This window comes from Perca flavescens, chromosome 1, assembly GCF_004354835.1.
Source record: "Perca flavescens isolate YP-PL-M2 chromosome 1, PFLA_1.0, whole genome shotgun sequence".
Lineage (NCBI taxonomy): Eukaryota > Metazoa > Chordata > Actinopteri > Perciformes > Percidae > Perca > Perca flavescens.
The window spans coordinates 40,450,373-40,469,887 of NC_041331.1; the positions used below are offsets into that span (position 1 = coordinate 40,450,373).

Sequence of the window (19,515 nt, forward strand, 5' to 3'; positions counted from 1 at the left end):
TCACCACACAGCATCAGCACATGTTCTCACATCAGCAACATAACATAACGTGCATGTGCACATGCGGTGCAGACGCAAAGTATCTTAGCATTGAAAGCCCAAAACTCAAGATTAAAATGAAGGAAGTCCAACTGGAACCAAGATGAGGAACTTCAGTCTCGTAGAACATTCATTCATTTTCTTTTACCCGCTTATTCCTGTTTAGGGTGATGGAAGGGTAAGAGCTACACAGACACTCACATTAATCTTCTCATACAGTGTAGGTCAGTGCTGAAATAATTACTTGATCAATGTACAATGTTTTTTGATAATTGATTAATCGTTTATGTGTTTATCTGACAAAAATTCCAAACATTTACCGTTTTATGTATTTCTAAATGTAATATCTTTAGCTTGTTTGCCGACAAAAAACAAAACAATTTAAAGATGCTCTGAAAGTCCAAAGCTGCAAATTAAAATGAAGGAAGTCCACCTGGAACCAAGAGAAGGAACCTCAGTCTCGTAGAGCACTGGTTCTTGAGCTTTTTTCAGTAACGTACCCCCTTTGAACTGTTTTTTTAAGCCATGTACCCCCTAACCAGCACGAATTATTTTTGGTAGAAAAAGAATACTATATATAATATAGAATACAGCGATGTCAGCGATAGATTTACTAAACAACAGCCTTGTACCTTGAAACATTTAAATGCTGATGGAAAAAGGCGAGAAAAACTTGGAAAAAGACGGTAGAAAGAATGAAGTAAGGCAAGAATAGGTCGAAAATAGTAATAAAAACTTCTAAAAAAAAAACACAGTAGAAAGAAAGCAGGCAACACTAGGGCGACAAAAGTGACCAAAAATTCCAAAAAGCGACAAACTTCGAAATCAGTGACAAAAACTTTTAAAAAAGCAAAAAAAAAACTTAGAAGAACAAAAGACAGTAGAAAAAAGTAAGGAAACAAGGCAAGAATAGGTCAAAACAAACGACAAAACCTTTAAAAAAAAGGTGACAAACTTCAAAACCAGCGGCATAAACTTAAAAAGCGACAAACTTGAAAAAAAAACACAGTCAAAGTAACTACAGTCTTGTAACTGAAAAACATTTAGCAAAAAATGTCACGTACCCCCCGCAGTCCTCCAAAGTACCCCTAGGGGGACACGTACCCAGATTTGAGAAACACTGTCGTAGAGCATTTATAAAAAAATGTACCTGTGTGAGAGCTACACAGACACTCACATTCATATTATCATACAGCGTGGGTCAGTGCTGAAATAATTACTTGATCAATGTACAACCATTTTCCATTATTGATTAATTGTTAATGTCATTTATCAAACAAAATAACAACTGGAAGGCGGTCCTTTGTGCTCGGGGCTGTTTTTTCACAATTCTTCTGTAACGACTTAACGACAAATAATCAGGCAGAGATGCATAGACCATCTAAGTGAAGGCAAAACATCTGGATCGCCCCCTGGTGGCTGCAGTATAGGTCATAATCCCTGCCCCCCTCCATGTTAGCGGATGGGACAAAAAATCTAAGTAAACGTTAAATAAATGTTTCCCAAAGATGGTTTCTATTAGTTATTTGATGCATCATCAACATTGTGATTGATAGCTGTAATTGTCGAGTGGGTGTGGCTCCAAAATTACAAGATAGCGGCGCCTGTATCCTGAATATTTTGGCTTCACTTTTGTACAGTGGGAAGAAGTTGAGTCGAGTCGTCCATCTTTATACACGGTCTGTGTAAATAACCACTTCCAGTTTCAGTATATGTAGGTTGTCCAGTCTGTGTTGCTGTGAACAAAGAAAAGCACCTGGAAGGAAGAAAAAGATCCAGAGATATGAACGTCTTACCTGAGAGTGAGTAGTCGGTGGAGTTGATGTGAAGGGCGGGCGTGTAGGTGACGCTCGGCACGCGGTGGCCTTTCTCTCTCTGCCGATAGCGGAACCAGACCACGAGGCCCAGCATGGCCATGATGAGCAACAGCAGGAAGATGATGCCCAGCACGGCTCCGGCTGATTGGCGCTCTGATGCCAGAGCCGGGCTGATCTTTGTGTAAGGGTTCAGTTCCTCCATCATCAGAGCCGCTGAGCAAAACAGGGACCCAGAACAGGTCAACACACAGCACCTGAACTCCTGTAACTAACATGACGGACAGCTATATAGCTTACAACAATCCTCATATTTCCTGTATTTTATTGTGATTGAGTTTCAACTCACATTTTACCTAATACTGCATTTAATTTATAAGGTGCAGTAGGTAAGACTTATAAAACTAACTTTCTGTCATATTTGCTGAAACTGACCCTATGTTCCTGAAACTGACCCTATGTTCCAGGTAATAAAATAAAATAAATCCGGCTCCTCTTGCTCCACCTCCAGCCTGTAGTGGGATTTGCAAAAATCCACCTCTCCCTGTTCAGATGCACCAATCAGGGCCAGGGGGGGTGTCTAACTGCGTGTCAATCACTGCTCATGCACACACATTCATTCTCCCTTGTGGGGGGAGGGGCTTAGGAGACCTTTATGGGCTTTAGCGGAAAGGAGGGGAGGGACCGAGAAGTTGTCGATGTTCAAGTCCTGGATCTTCGCAATCCTACCTACAGCACCTTTAATTTACTGTTTCTCTAGTAATTCTCTAGTATTTGGTCTTATAAATCTGCATGGGGTAGGCAAAATAACATGAACAGTTAACAGAGCAGGACTTTGATGTAACTACATCACCTCTGCAAACACTGCTATAAATGTGGGTCTGACAAGGGTCATCATGACAATTACATGTAGATTTGTGAGGAGCAAGTTAAGTATCCCTGCTGTGGACTTTTATTCTTGGAACATAACTAAACTCAATCTGTGATGGCCGAAGTTTTTGTTTGTAGAAAACCAGTTATTTTGAAAACTTGTACATTAACGTGTTGCTTTCAGCACTTTTTCAGCGTCCCCACACACTAGTGTGTCTCTTAAGAAAGATTATTCATTAATTGATTCATTATTTGTCTTTGTATGCACGTGCTGACTAAACTTAAAAGACATTTGTCTCAGAAGAATCCTTTTTAATTACACAAATAAATCAAAGCACATACACGCAATACTAACTAATCTGCAAAAAAACCACCAAGTTCGATAAGACAAAAAAGTTCTCCTGAAATGTCGAATGAATAACAAATCCTGCAGACATGTTCGTCCATCAGAGAAGTCTTTGTACCTTCATCTGATAGAAACTCTTTCTTATGCAGATTTCTGTATTCCAGTCTTCTTTTTAACCTTTGTGTTGTCTTCTTGTCGATCATGAACTTGTTGTCCTTCCGGGTAAAATTTTTAAACTGAACTTTTGGGGGACTTTTTCTGATATTTTTGTCCCTTTTTTTGATGCTTTTGGCACTTTTGTCACTTTTTTCAATTTTTTTTTCTTTTTTTTAATTTACCATCATCATCATTAAACCTAATTTATATGACATTTTACCTATTTTTTGAGTTAGAAAAAGCAGAAATTATGAATTATTTTGACTAATAGTTAAGATCAGATGATGTTGAGTGAATCCCAGACTGGTTTATGTCAAAGTTTAGTCAGGAGACTACCATTTAAACCAATTTTTTTTCAAATTATATGAAATTGAATAAAACACCCCAAATTCAATGGAAGTAATCATTCATTTTACCTGTGAACCTATATGCACACATCCAAGTTATTTTGGGACAATTTGGTTGTAAGAAACCCATATGTGTGATATTAAAAACTTTGAAAACGGGTCAAATTTGACACAAGACTTAATCTCTAAAATAATATATATATATATATATATATATATATGTCTTTCCCCCCTTATTTTCTTTACGTTTGATCTGAACCTACAGAAATAAGCAGCATCAAACACACTTCCTCCCAGCGTGAAGGGAACATTAGCGCTCACCCTGGTCACAGCGGATGCCTTTGAAGCCGATGCTGCAGTAGCAGGTTCCCGTCACGTAGTCGCAGGTGGCGTTGTTCATACACTCACACAGCTGCTGGCAGCCGTAGCCAAACGTCCCCGCAGGACACTCTGGACGCAGGAGCACAGGGTTAATACATCTTCACAGCTGAGGGACTCTTCGGTATTTATGGAATGGACCACCGGAGGAAAATAGGGGAGGGTCATGTCTTTTTATTCTTTGTTGAGGGGAGGGTCATCCAACATTTTTTAGTCCAGAGGGGCAGAGGGTTACCCAGCTTTTGTATTCATAGAAACAGCAAAATTTCAAAGTGGCTTGTTTGGTGCATATTTTTCCATGTAGCTCTCAGTCTCGGCCCTCCTTCGCTACCAGATGGGTCTGACCCATGAGTGTGCTGGGGGCAGGGGGAGCTACCCCCCTGGTGGCTGAAACGGGTATTTGCATTGTTTAAAAAATTTGTGGAATAATTACGTCTGGCATGACCAGATATTTTATAAATATCTTAGCTAAATAACACAAAACAACTAAACGGTGGTAGGTAATACATCTGATTTCATATACTGCTTTGGACTGCTGAAGATGGGAGCAGCAGGACACAAAAAATGAAAATGAATGTTGCTAGTCTGGACATCTTACTGTGCCAAGGTTGCAATAAATGTTTCCTAAATGCCACATTTGATGTCAGCTTACTAATTGATTGCGAGTTTTGTGTACATTTTGACTTTTATACGTTTATTCCACTTTGTTTAAACAGCGAAGTGGAGGAAGCCTAATGACGAGTCCATAGCAACCAGTTTATGTGTTGAATGTTACCCAGAGTGCTTTGCTGAATGGTCTCAATGTTTTATTGTTTTATTTCATGGGAATACTAGTTTACTAAAGGAGTAATTTAGTATTTGAAGTAATGCAGTAATGCAGGAAGTGTGCATTTTTTTAGTTTCCATGCTTATTGTGTTTCCACAACAACGTTAATGAGTAAATCTACTGAAATGGCCACCACACCATAACAGAGGAGTGGGATGCGTCAGATGAGAATGCAGAGGTTTAATCATGCATGTCATGGCTGTAAAAAAAAAAAGCAATGGTAATCTGTATATTTTTGCCAATTGCAAACCAGTGCAGAAGGTATCAATAAATTGTTGGGGGAGGTCATGCCTTTTTTGGAAATTGTTTTGGGGGGTCATAGAAAAATTATTACTGGCGAGGGGGGGATCATGTCTATTTTGACTAAAGGTCCCAAAACTCCTCCGGTGGCCCCTGAAATAAATAACGAGCAGTCCCTTATGCACACATCTTAGAGGTGCAGTGTTGTCATGTCACTTTAGTATAAATACTGAAGAGGAACTTTACCGCATTAATGCAAAAATCATATACTGTACACATTAGAAACTTTGTATCCTATTACATATTACTGTAATTTGTCATATCACCCCCTATCTTTACTATGCTGCTGTAAAACTTAATTTCTCTTAGTGGGATCAATAACGTTTATCCTGTCCTAATTCACACATAATCACGTTAGAAGCTACAGCTACTGTTAATTCCCTTAAAATGCATTTTAATATGAAGTACGATCAGATATTTTTCATTATTGTTGAAATGTGTGAACAGATTGTATCGTGATAAAAAGCATCAGTATTTTATGATGACGTTGAAGACGTTGATCAACCTGGAGTCTAGATGTGCTGATGTAGAGACGTGCACACACTCACTGAGCTCACAGCTCTGCCCTATGAAGCCCGTCCTGCAGGAACACTGTCCGCTGACGTGGTCGCAGTCCGCCCCGTTCTGACAGCGGCACACTTCAGCACACTGAGAGCCGTAGAATCCTGTAGAACAGCCTGAAGACAAACACACAGCAACTCTACCGTACGTCCCTAACATCTCCACAAATGTGTTTTCAATGAGTAAAATAGGATGTTGTTGTTGTACAACGGGCAGTGTGCAATTTTGTTGGCTAGTGGCAGTCTCTGTATGCAACATGAGCATGTCCATGCAGAGTGATGCAACAGGCTGTGTATTGATGTATGTCTGTCTCTGTCTGTCTGTATGTATGTATGCATGTATGTATGCCTGTATGTATGTATGTATGTATGTACATATGTATGCATGTATGTATGCCTGTATGTATGTATGTATGTATGTATGTCTGTATGTATGTATGCAATATGTTGTTTTGAATTCTTTAAACAGCAGATACTGTTTGTATGTCCAAGACAAATTATAAATAAAAATCTATCTAATCTAATGTTGGAGCCAAAATTATGACAAATATTTTTGATGAATTCTGCAACACTGTTTCGAGAGTAAAAGTAGATTCATTATAATCTAGTGGGGTTGTGTCTGTTCACCAATCTTGGGACCCTTTTGACAATCAGCTGATTAAAGCAGAAGTGGTATGAGCTGGTTTAGAAGAGCTGAGCTGTCATTCAGTCTTTGTTCTTTGGTGTGTAGCCAAAGAACCACATAGTGACTTGGAATTAATGTGTTTTTTTCTTTATCATTTCCTTTTCTTCTCTGATTTGAACCCTTGTAAGCCATCTGGTAAGGACAGTTTAAAAGCAGAAAAAACATAAAACACTATGACATCTGAATGAGAAAAGAAAAGAAAGAAATCAGTGGACCCAATGCCTGTTTGAGTCTTTTGAACCAGGGACATTCAAAAGAACAAGAAGGGCTCAAATAGGTTGTTGGACAAGTGCCACTTTCCAACACCAGCTGTTCCACTCTTCAGACCCGAGAGATGATCCAATAATCTGGAGATGATTTTGGAAGCAGCTTTCCTGTGATTGGTTTATCTCTTCTGTCACAGTGGAACAGACATGGATCATCTCTGCAGATTAAACCAAACTCAGTTTGAATTGAGAGTTGGAATGGCGTAACAAAGCTGCAATATACAAACCATTAGCTGTTCAGATTTTGTTGATTTCTTCAGATTTAATTCATAGAGCTTTAAAATGGTCAGTGTTAGACATTAGACTGAAACACGGATGTCTCATCTATCTATAAATTGCAGGAATGTCTTTCTGTGTGTGTGTGTGTGTGTGTGTGTGTGTGTGTGTGTGTGTGTGTGTGTGTGTGTTAAACTGTCGATATGCGACTCTCGAACTAGGTTCGTTTGTAAAAAGCCGAAGAACTTAGTCCGATGGATTTCAACCTTGACAGGTGTCTTGCTTTAAAAATCGAAACACGGATGTCTCATCTACGGGCTGTGTGTGTGTGTGTGTGTGTTATGTCATCATCTATCTATAAATTGCAGGAATGTCTTTCTGTGTGTGTGTGTGTGTGTGTTATGCGCACATCTCTCGAACCGTTAGTCCGATGGATTTCAACCTTGACAGGTGTCTTGCTACGGGCACGATTAAGTGCGGTGCCATGTTTGACATTGTTTGGATAAGAAATGCAAAAGATATCTTTAAATATATATCGGTAAAAGAAGCACACATTGGTTTTTTTGCCCGCTTTTCTAGCAACTGTAGGAAGGCATTCGAAATCTCACAGATGCATGCACACTAGAGTCCAGATCGGGCTAAAATGTTTTCTGTTTTAACTCCTGCCCTTGTTTCCGTCCGACAGAAAGCCAGGGGAGGACCCAACCCAACCCGAGCCCGACACAGTTAAAATCCTGTTTCTGGTTTTTCTCAGTCTGGGGTTTACTAATGACACATGTACACAACTTCAACTTTTTTGTGTGGAAAACCCGCTTTTATTAAGCCACTGTAGGAAGGCATTCGGAAATGTCAATTTTTATACATACACACATACATTTTACAACAAATGCCTTTTCACGCTGATGTGACCGAGCCAGCTAATGTCTGATTAATCCACATTATCATTGTGATATTTTGTGATTGCATTCTGAATCTGCAACGTTCTCTGTCAGGTAAATCTGTAAGTTAGTAGTAGGCTATACAGGGAGTTGCATTTGAAGTGGTTTGGGGTCCTTCTGTAAGTAATTTTGGGGTAGGCTACAATTTGGTTTTGATGAATTCTACAAGCAGCAATACCACAGGCCAAGCAATCGCCCGTTCCAAACAGGCACATTTTCAACGGGCTCTGCACTAGTTTTGTTAAATGCCTGTTGCCTTGACTCCTCGGGTCTGCTTTTCATAGTTTTATTTTGTTTCTGTCAACATTATTTACATGGAGTCTAGTGGCTTTAGCGAACGCAATTTTGTGGATGTTTTTATGTTTAAAAAAAGGATCTTACTTTTTAACAGAAAGTTCGACCTCCTTAGAAATCCTTTCCATAATGTTGTCAGACACTTAGAATAAGCTGGACAATTCCCCCAATGACTTACATTGTAACTTGTTTTGCCGATTGGACTGCAGAAATATGACAGAAAGGGTATGATTTAGTTTCCTGACACAAAGGAAACTGAGAAGCTATTTAATTATTGTTTAAGAGTATTTAAATGGTGGCAGCAAACTAGTTTCTAGGAGGAGGAAGGAAGGAGGAAGGAATCTAAGGAGATAAAGGAATAAATGTCTTCAAGCGTGTAGTTTTTTAATCTGCCACTAGATGGAGGTGCAGGTATGAGATGTTCAAGGCACTCGGTAACTAACACTGCAAGAAATGAGAGTGCATCGTTAATGTGCCCTCACAGCAGCCAGAGAGTGTTTCCCTTATTAGGTGTGTGTGTGTGTGTGTGTGTGTGTGTGTGTGTGTGTGTGTGTGTGTGTGTGTGTGTGTGTGTGTGTGTGTGTGTGTGTGTGTGTGTGTGTGTCTTACGCTGAGTACAGAAGAGTCCCGTCCATCCAGGGCTGCAGTTACACTCTCCATCTGTGGCACTGCACTGGGCTCCGTTGTGACAGTTACATGTGTGGATGCAGTCTGGACCCCACGAGCCCTGAGGACACGCTGCCAATACCACGCATAAACACAAACACAAACACACACACACACACACACACACACACACACACACACAGAAATAATAAGATGAACACACACCAGGGTTATTAAAATACAACTAAAATAAGCAGTGAAATATATTTCTAAAAAACTCATAAAAATGAATGTAAATCATTTGCTTTTTACAAAAACTGAACAGAGTTGACATTGAAATTCCAGGAGATGGCGCTGTGCCTCAATTGCTTCCATCAGACACACAAAGCCATATTCCTACACACTTCTCCAACCATGTATTTTCTATGTATGTCACTTCCTTACACAAATACCTGGCCCTAACAAAACTATTCTAAAACTACTGTAAAACTAAAACTAAACATAAAAATAAATAAATCATTCTGAATAAGCAAAACTAAAACACTCTGAAAACTAACTAAGTAAAATGTAATCAAAAATTCTAAACTGTAATAGCCTGGATAATTAATGTCAGAACCAATGGAGTAATTGCCTTTATGTTTTTTTCAGTTGTCTTTGACTGGTTCCTGATCAACTCAACTCAAGTGGTCGATAAGTGCTGAGGTGAGAAGGAGAAAGGAGTGAGTGTGAATGAGGAAGAGAGAATATCTGTAGCGTCTCACGTTTGGAGCAGTCGGCGCCGATCCACCCGGGGTAGCACTGACAGGAGCCATCGATGGGATTACAAGTGCCGTTGTTGGTGCACAAACACGCCTCAGCACAGGCTTTACCGTACTTCCCACTGGGACACACTGTGGGGACGCACAAACATATAAAGTTGGATATTATGATGACTGTTAGTCATTATCAGACCCAAACGAAATCTGCCGATTTTTGTTTTTACAGTTTTCTGCAGTGATCCAGAATATAAATCTGTATTTCTGTTTGGGGTGGAGAGGTGTTAACATTCTGAGTTTCTTGTTTTGTTTGAGGACAAAATCTGCGGACAATCTGTTGATAATCTGCATCTGCAGATTCGGTGTGGCCCTGGTCATTATGACAATACCAGCGGTGGAATAAGTAGTCAGATATCAGAGTCAGAACTGACTTTATTAAGTACGTACTTAAAATGAAATTAAAAGTGCTACTATGGTGCAAACATAAAAACACACACATTAACTAAAAAGTGTAAAAGTAGTACCACAGTGTAGAAATACTATGTTAAAAGTCAAAGTCCTGCATTAAAAAGTGTACTTAAAGGGTAACTGCCATTTTTTTTCATCCTTTTTTTTATGTCTTTGTGTCTAAGTGACTGATAGGAACAACAATCGTTGACATTGGTCCAGTATTAAGAGAGATCGCTGCAGTCGGCAGTGGAGAAACAAGCTACCATTAGCTTAACTACAAAAGTTTACTGGGCAATTGTCCACCTTATTTACCTTCACAAAAGTGCTGTTTTGCCGCTGACAGGCTCAGATTAATATTCTAAGTGTCTGACGACATTATGGAAAGGATCCCTTCAGAGACAGACCTTAAAAACCTCTTTGAGACCTTTCTGTTTAACCAGAAACCGCTCTGAAGTCTCTAGCTCTAAACCGACCAGACTCCATTTAAAAAAAAACAATACTTTTAGCGTGTATAGAGCCAACATATTCTCACATATAACTCAGTAAACTATGTGTTTATTTCAACCCAAACTAGAGTTGTGATGGTTGGGAAAGTGGAAAGACGACCCAAAACGGCTTTATTTTGTTTCTGTCGACTTTGAATGAAGTGTATTTTACAATGCTAAAATTACTGTTTATTTACATGGAGTCTGGTGGCTTTAGCGAATGCAATTTTGCGGATGTTTTTATGTTTAAAAATAGGATCTTACTCTTTAACAGAAAAGTCAACCTCCTTAGAAATCCTTTCCATAATGTTGTCAGACACTTAGAATAATAATCTGAGTCTGTCAGCGGCAAAACGAGCACTTAGTAGTAGTAGTAGTTACCCTTTAAGTAAAAGTACAAAAGTATTATCAGAATATACTTCAGTACAAAAAGCAATCTTGATAAAAGGTTTAAGGGACACTTGAACACAAGTAAATGAGAGACAATAATATTATTTTTTTCAATACATATTTTTCCAACTATAATCATGGTGTGGGAGAGACGAGAAAACTTCAAATGATCAAATGTTTTAAAGAATAAAATGTAGAACACTGAAACATTGAAAGAAAACTGTACAAAATGTAAAGAAAATAAGATTTTTTTCCCCAAGAACATTCAGTACAAAACTCATGTTAATCACAATTACTGTACTTATCTTTAATTGGATAGTTAGTTATGTAGTGGATAATTGCAATCTGATTGCAAATGGCTTTGAAACATACCAATTTACACTTCTGGTCAAAAGTTTGTGCTTCTATAACTGCAAAAGGGTTCTCCAATGTTTTCTCAGTTAGCCTTTTAAAATGATATCAGATTAGTAAACAGAATGGGCCTTTGGAACATTGGATGAATGGCTGCTGACAATGGGCAATGGAGATGTTGCATTAAAGATCAGCCACTTCTTTCTACAACAGTCGAGAACCCTTTTGCAATTATGTAAGCACATAATGGAATCTGAAAACTGCTGCCCTGGTTAAAAAAACAATGCAACTGATCTCAGCTGGTATTCTGTCTATTATGGAGTGGAATGGACATTTCTAAGTGACCCCAAACTTTTGACTGGTAGCGTATATGTATAATGTTCTGTAATGAATCAACACTGCAGACTGTTTCTAAAGTGATTCGCGTCTCTGCAGAAAACTGCGTTTGAGGTTTCTCTTCCGCAGCGCCTAAAAAGGGTCTAAAAGAAGTTTGTTTTTCAGTTAATCATTTTAGGGAAATGCACATCCTGTTGCTTGAGGATGTAATACTTCTACTTTTTTATATCCAGATTCAAATGTAGTTACACTGATAAAATATTGAGACACAGACACTGTAGCGTCTGAAAAGCCTGATAATATATAATATATTAATGTGCTGTGGGGTTTTTTGATTTATTGCCAATTAAAACGAGAGGACATCCTGCTACTACTGCGTGTTTTATATCTATGAAGAGTGTGGTTTTAACTGAGTTTATTAAGTTAAAAATATCTTATAAAACTTAATGCACAGAAGCTCCACAGAGTTACCTCCCTGGGCCAAACAGAAAGAGGCAGAGTTATTGTCATGAGAAATTTTAAACAGCTCAAAGTTTAAAAGTTATTATAAATATTATGAGCTGGCATTTAGCTTGACCTTATCTCCTGATACCAAACTTTTAAATGTTTAATGAGTGTTTGTGTTGCAAATTCATGACACAATAGGCTTGATCGAGATGAGCCAGGTCTGCGCACAATCGATCACCAGCGATCGCCGCCCAATGCATGCTGGGTAGATTTGTGTCCGACTTGATCCCAACTTGCTCTGACGTCACGCACACGTGGGCAACGAGAACCTCACGAGATCAAGGCGGCCGTGGTTCTGAGACGCAGGCAGCGCAGTTGCTTTTCACCGACTGCAAGACCCAGGTGGACCCAGGGCATGCTGGGAAACGCCGGCCTCTCAGCTGATCCAACAGCTGATTGGTTCAGAATAGACTCAACATGATGACGTTTTATATCCAAATTTCATTGATTTTGAATTGGAGGGATTTGAACTGTTATTTGTCTGATTTAAAGGCTTATTCTGAACAGAACACATGTAGTGTGGCTGATAGTTACGTTTAGAAGTCAGAGAGACTAAATCTGTTCAGATTACAGATCATCTACGGTGTGTGTTAATTAAAATCAGCAACAGATCGAATTGTAGAGCATTTTGACAGCTACTCTGTCATAATTAAAACAACCGGAGACTTGTGTACAAGCTGATATATGAGTCTGATTACATTTTATTAAATCGGAATTGGACCACAGTGTTTCTGTGACTTCCTGAGGCGCAGCTCATCTCGAACGAGCTGATCACAAAATACAGAGTGTGCTTATAGTTGTCAAACATTACGGACAGTATTACAATTTCATGAATGTGTGCTACTTCATGGTAATGTTTAGATAAGATAAATACATTATATATACTGTACACACGCACACAAGCTATGTATATTATTTTACAATTCTTCTCCACTCGTTTGCATTTCACTACCATTCTCCACCTGTTACACCAAATGTATTGTCTTCATTAACAGGTTCTGGCTGTCCAGCCGTGCATATGGTTTCACTGAAAGAATAAAACCCTGGAGGGGATTCTTCTCTCTCTGCTCTGAATATGAGAGCAATAAAGATCATTATGAATGCTTTAATGAAGTCCCTCCACTTATGTAACATTAACCAATGTGTGACTAGTGTCTGTAAAGTTTGGATCAAAGTATTACGCGTATGCGTACATGAATGAAATCATGTTTAGCAAAGATAATTAGCGGGCAAGGGAGTGTTCAGCAGCTCCCTGGTGATCTCCTGTCAACTGAGCACTAAATTAGTTTTTAGCCACACTCTCCGGTCACTCAGTCTGAACTCTTTGGTCCAGAGCGAAATATCTTGACAACTATCAGAGGGACATGCCTGCTCCCCGCAGGATGAATCCTAGTGATGTCGTCAACCTAAGGCTGTGCAATTATGATTTGGGCTTCTAAGATCACAATAACAATGTAATTGAGAAAAACTATTTTTATATATATATATATATATATATATATAAAAACCTATATATTACTTTGTCGCATGTAAACTCTTATTTTGTCTTGTGTATGTGAATGAAAAGAAACGCTTCAATGGGGAAAGTATTAAAGGACATTTCACTGTTCAAGGTGTTTTCACTGTTGATTTGTTTAAACCGCTTCACTGTTTTTTTAAGTTCAATAAATGCAACATGTATACAAAAGTAATCAATAATCGTTATTTCAATATCGACCAAAATAATTGTGATTGTGATTTTTTTCCATAACCGAGCAGCTCTACATCAACCTGACCTGTTTTCATATCAAACCACAAACTGGTCAAAGTTTAATTCATGACATGCTACCTCTAAAATCATTAGCATCAGCTTTACCTGCAGCTTAATCCTAACATACTACAATATGCTAACACTAGAGTGGTTTTATGGTAGCATATAAACGTTAAATTAGCAATATATTTGAGGCTTTTAAGGGTTAGGGTTTGGGTCAAAAAGTAAAGGCGTCAAATATTTATAACATTTTATCACATCATTGTGTGTAGCTACACTTTTTTCATCACAAAATACCTGTGTGTGTGTGTGTGTGTGTGTGTGTATGTGTGTGTGCGCGCGCATGTGTGTGCGTGCGTCCACGTGTGTGTGTGTGCGTGCGCATGTGTGTGCGTGCGTCCACGTGTGTGTGTGTGCATTCGTGTGTGTGTGTGCATGTGTGTGTGCGTGTTTGTGCGTCCACGCACGTGTGTGTGTGTGTGGAGAGGTCAGTACCATGTTAAAAACTACATGAGCCTCAATTGATTAAACATAAGATGAGATCACGATCAGACTAATTATTCTCCTGTACCACATACTGACCGGCATATCTTCCAGTTAACGCTAGCCTCTATTAGAACAGACCCACATTAAGAGCCTCCAGTCGTGACTGAAGCAGCATTGTGAACTTGGTGAGATCGACCCTCAGGAGGGCTGAGGGAGCAAGTGAACAACGATGGTCACTCCAGAGCTGGGTATCTCCCACAATGCATTGTAGTTATGCATTTAATGCTTGAAAATACATCCATGGTTAGATGGCAGCAATGTACAACCGCCTGTTGCTGACCACCAAAGAAGGAGAAAATAAATAAATTAAATAAAAAAAATAAAACAATATATACTGTGTATAGGTAGAAAGTGCCGCTAGTTGTTCCCCGGCTGCAATGACAGAGACTGAGTATGCAGGTGTAAAAATGCTGACCAATTAGAGCAGACTGGGCTTTTTCAGGAGGGGGGCTTAAAGAGCCAAGCGCTAAATGGAGTATTTCAGACAGAGGGTGAAAACAGGTAATTTTTTTTTTTTATATTAAAAGGTGCAGTAGGTAAGACTTGTAAAACTAACTTTCTGTCATTTTTGCTGAAACTGACCCTATGTTCCAGTAGAACTACATGAAGCAGTAGATGCACCAATCAGGGCCGAGGGGGTGTCTGACTGCGTGTCAGTCACTGCTCATGCACACGCATTCATTCTCCCTTGTGGGGGGAGGAGCTTAGGAGACCGTTTTGGGCTTTAGCGGAAAGGGAAGAGGGACTAAGAAGTTGTTGATGTTGACATTTTTTGGTTAAGTCCTGGATCTTCACAATCTTACCTACAGCACCTTTAAAGAGTGTAAATATATTCTTGTAGAAACCAAGAAGGGGAGTAGAGCAGAGTAGAAACCCATATACAAGTATGAACCTGAAAATGAGCATGAGTATGGGACCTTTAAAGAATCCTATGTTGGTTGTCTGAAGGTGATCGTGTTTGTACTGTACGTTGAAGAGATATTTGAGGTTTAATAGATGGAGAATAAGACATATATTAGACAAGGGGACATATGTACATTTTACACCAGTTTCCAGTTGAAAAATACATGCAATTTCTTCGTTAAAGCAGTGAAAACCCATTTTGTCTCAGTTAACTCACACACACACACACACACACACACACACACACACACACACACACACACACACACACACACACACACACACACACACACACACACACTGTACTGCAATGCATCAGAGCCTCTGAGAGTTTACCAGTCAATAACATCATTAGCTTGTACAAAAGGGTATCACACATCGAGAGGACAGGGATGGAGCGGGACTGGCTCTTCAGGCGGTTAAAAGCTCCCGCGCCGGACGTTGGATTTATCTACTGGGCTGCTCAAAGATGCAGCAGCCAGCAGAATGGCTAATGTGGGACAAGGCCTAACTAAGGTCGTCTTCATGTTTAATGACAATAAATATTTCACAGCACACCCCTCCACTGTCTCTATTTAAAATTTTACTTGGCACTGCACCTTGGGCTGACTACCTTCATAGGAGAATTAACACCTGTTTAACCTGCAAAGGAGCTAAACCATAATGGAAGAATGATGTACAGGATAAAGTGACAAAAAGAGTATTGGGATGAAATGAAGAGGCTGGAGGAGTTATGGCGGCACGGAGGATCTCTGCCTCACAGCAAGTATAGGCACTGCAGAGTATTGGGTTCAATCCCCGGTCCGGGCAAGCTCTTTATGAGAGGAGTTTGCGTGATCTCCCCGTGTTCCCGTGGGTTTTGCTCCGGTTTCCTCCCACCAATTAAAAAAATGCACAGGATACATTACGTGTATATGTAAATGTACTTGTCAAATGAAGGACATATTCTATAATAGTTGGTAGATGGGACACAGACCCAGACGAAGCTCAAGGTTTAGATTTCTTTCATTACCTACATTTCTAATGAAGTGTAAACATTCAAGCGGTTTGCTTTGTGTGCGGTGCTTTAATTCTAACCTTAAGTTGCGTAGAGATGTCAGGCTTTTACAAAACACAGGTTGTGTAAATGAAGATGTCAAGAGGCCAAATGCAATGGGTACAGCAGCTGACTGTGCTCCTGAAGGCTAAGATAAATCCTGCACTAACTTTCTGGGAGTTATTTGTCCAATTGATTGACTCAAAAACAAAATGATGTTAGTCTCTGTATGGAGCACTTTCTCACGCTCACGCACGTGCACACACACACACACACACACACACACACACACACACACACACACACACACACACACACACATTAGGGCTGCACGATATGAGGAAAATATCTAATTGCGATTATTTTGACTGATATTGCGATGGCGATATGATTCACGATATTGGAGGGAATGATCAGTTTGGTATCGTTATTCTAATTTTCACTGAAATATCGAAAAATAAAAATTATTATAGTGTGATTTATATGATGCTCTGTACCAGTCTGTAAAATACGATTTGTAGGCTGGGATGTTTCTGCAGCACCGCAATCCCTAATTCTGAATGGTTTGACACATATTTTGCCTTTAACAAATATTGCGATTTTCAATATTGCACTAGTCCATATTGCAATTTTGATAAAATTGTGATCAATTGTGCAGCCCTAACACACACACACACACACACACACACACACACACACACACACACACACACACACACACACACACACACACACACACACAAACACAGCATGCAAAACAGCATGTCACACTGTGCGAGTTGGGTCTTAAAATGTGTTGGTCACAATCTGTGTCACATGAAGAAAGAGGTTGTGTCTGGTGGCCCCCCCACGGCTCTAAGTTGGCAGTCGGTGCTGTAGGACCTCAGTTCTGGATTTATAAACTACACAGTATGGGCCTTTAGACAAATGAGGGTTTGAGTGATGTTAACCTAGTTTTCTAAAAGGGGGCTTTTCAAATTCTTTTTAAATACATTTGCAGTTTTTTTGGGGGGTATGGAGATCACAACTAAATGGAAATGTGACACTACAAACTGAAGGCAAGGAGTTTGAAAGACATGAGCATCTACCAGGCAGGGACAGATGCTAACTGGAAAAGGAAGCCAAAACATCTGGATCGCCCCCCCTGGCAACTGGCTGCCCCCCTCCATGACATGGACCAAACTAAAAAAAGTCAAGTTTTTCCCAAAGATGGTTTCTGTCATTTTAGGTCGTTCTGATCACCCTGATGTTTGTTTAAGAGTTGACTTTTCTGATAAGTTTGTTTTTTATTAGTTATTTGATGCTTTCTTTTTGATGCTGCCTTTCTTTGATCAACTGTTCAATTCTTACACTGCACTGTAACTTTTATTCTATTTTATGTTTATATATATATATATATATATATATATATATATATATATATATATATATATATATAAACACACACACACACACACACACACACACACACACACACACTCACTCTACCGATCAAAAGTTTGGGGTCACTTAGAAATTTCCATTCCACTCCATTACAGACAGAATACCAGCTGAGATCAGTTGCATTGTTTTTTTAATCAGGGCAGCAGTTTTCAGATTACATTATGTGCTTACATAGTCGCAAAAGGGTTCTCCAATGTTTTCTCAGTTAGCCTTTTAAAATGATATCAGATTAGTAAACAGAATGGCCTTTGAAACACTGAATGAATGGTTGCTGATAATGGGCAATGGAGATGTTGCATTAAAGATCAGCCACTTCTTTCTACAACAGTCTAAAACCCTTTTGCAATTATGTAAACACATAATGGAATCTGAAAACTGCTGCCCTGATTAAAAAAAACAATGCAACTGATCTCAGCTTTTTTTAAAGGATTCTTTTTTAGGGCATTTCCGGCCCCTATTGTTGACAGGACAGCTGAAGACATGAAAGGGGAGAGAGAAAGGGCCAGACGCAGCAAAGGGCCACAGGTCTGAGTCGAACCCGGGCCCGCTGCGCCGAGGAGTAAATCCCTACACATGGGCGCCCAATCCACCAACTGAGCTATCTGGGCGCCGCTGTTCTTATATTTTTAATTGTTACTGAAGTTACAATGTTGAAAATTGGAACTGTATGACAATCTGCAACGGCTTATACACTGTCCCACACTAGCGTCCTATAATATTGTATTATCCCAGGTAAAAAAGTAGTATACTTTAGTGTATTAGAAATATGAATGAAGTACATGAAGTATAAAACAAGTATGCTTCTACTTGTTGTGCTTTATTTAAAGAGTATTTAATATGTACTTTTTAAAAGTATACTTCAAAATAGATGTAATTAAGTTCAACTTCAGAGTCCAAAAAGTAAGTATACTAATTTACCAGTAATCAAATTATTTTGTAATAATTTTGAAAGTGTACTTTGTTGTTAATGTATTTTAAATTGCATAGAAGTTTATTTTTTTTAAGTGTATTAAATTTGACATACTTAGAGTGGCAATTCAGTGTACTTATGGGAAGTATAATTTTTTGGAAATTAATTGTTAGTATACTTTTTTAAAGTGTACTATGATCTCACTTCATTAGAAGTGTGACTTCTGTACACTTTATACAGTACACTCTGAAATAAGTGTATTTTTAGTGGCATATCAGAGTACTTTAATAAAATATGTTAAAATACAAAAATGTATAATGGTTACTTAGTGTACTTATAGTAAGTACACTTATTTTTAATACAGAGTTAGTATAATTTTTGAAAGCGTACACTAATTTCACTTCATCAGTAGTGTAATTTTAGTACACTGTAAACAAAGTGCACTAAATGTAAGTGTACTTTTATTAGCATATCAAAGTACACTGAAAAAATGGGAAATAGCAGGTCTTTGAATTTACAAAAATGAATTTAGAATATGCTACGCAATTCATTTATATTCCTTTCAAGAACATGGTTCAATCATGTAGACTTAAGTTGTTTTTGAAATTGATTGAATTGAACATTTTAAATGATCTAATTAAGTTTGGTCACTACCGGAAATGGTATATTTCAATCAAATGGCGCCAGGAAGTGTGGGTGGCACTTCGGTCCGTGTACTTTATCGTTCATTCGATTTTCATTTCGTAAACAGGTATTAAAAAACAAAAAACAAATGGTTATTTAATTTTTTTTTAAATACAAGGCGTTTTTTCCTTTTCATGATCAAAAGGGGATGGGAGAAATTTAAAATATGCTATGATTTTCATTTTCTATTTCATATAACAAAAAAAAAATCACTTGGAAATAGAAATGAAAAAATGCTTATTTTTTTATATTCAGAGACCGGATGTTGTCATTTCCAAGGCAACAGTGCCAGCAGAGCCATGCACCAGCCTAGCCTACCAGTGTTGCT

General features: G+C 38.7%; 1 protein-coding gene across 3 annotated transcripts in view; it reads right to left on the bottom strand.

The window, feature by feature from the left end:
* The window catches only part of LOC114554001 (multiple epidermal growth factor-like domains protein 11), a 194,169-nt gene that overhangs the window by 9,798 nt on the left and 164,856 nt on the right, over positions 1-19,515 (bottom strand). For all 3 annotated transcript variants that reach the window (XM_028575535.1, XM_028575527.1, XM_028575544.1), the window contains exons 17-21: positions 9,403-9,531; positions 8,645-8,773; positions 5,625-5,753; positions 3,894-4,022; positions 1,836-2,069 (exon numbers count right to left, since the gene is read on the bottom strand). In XM_028575535.1, the coding sequence (XP_028431336.1) occupies positions 1,836-2,069; positions 3,894-4,022; positions 5,625-5,753; positions 8,645-8,773; positions 9,403-9,531 (750 nt within the window). The remainder of the gene's footprint in view (positions 1-1,835; positions 2,070-3,893; positions 4,023-5,624; positions 5,754-8,644; positions 8,774-9,402; positions 9,532-19,515) is intronic.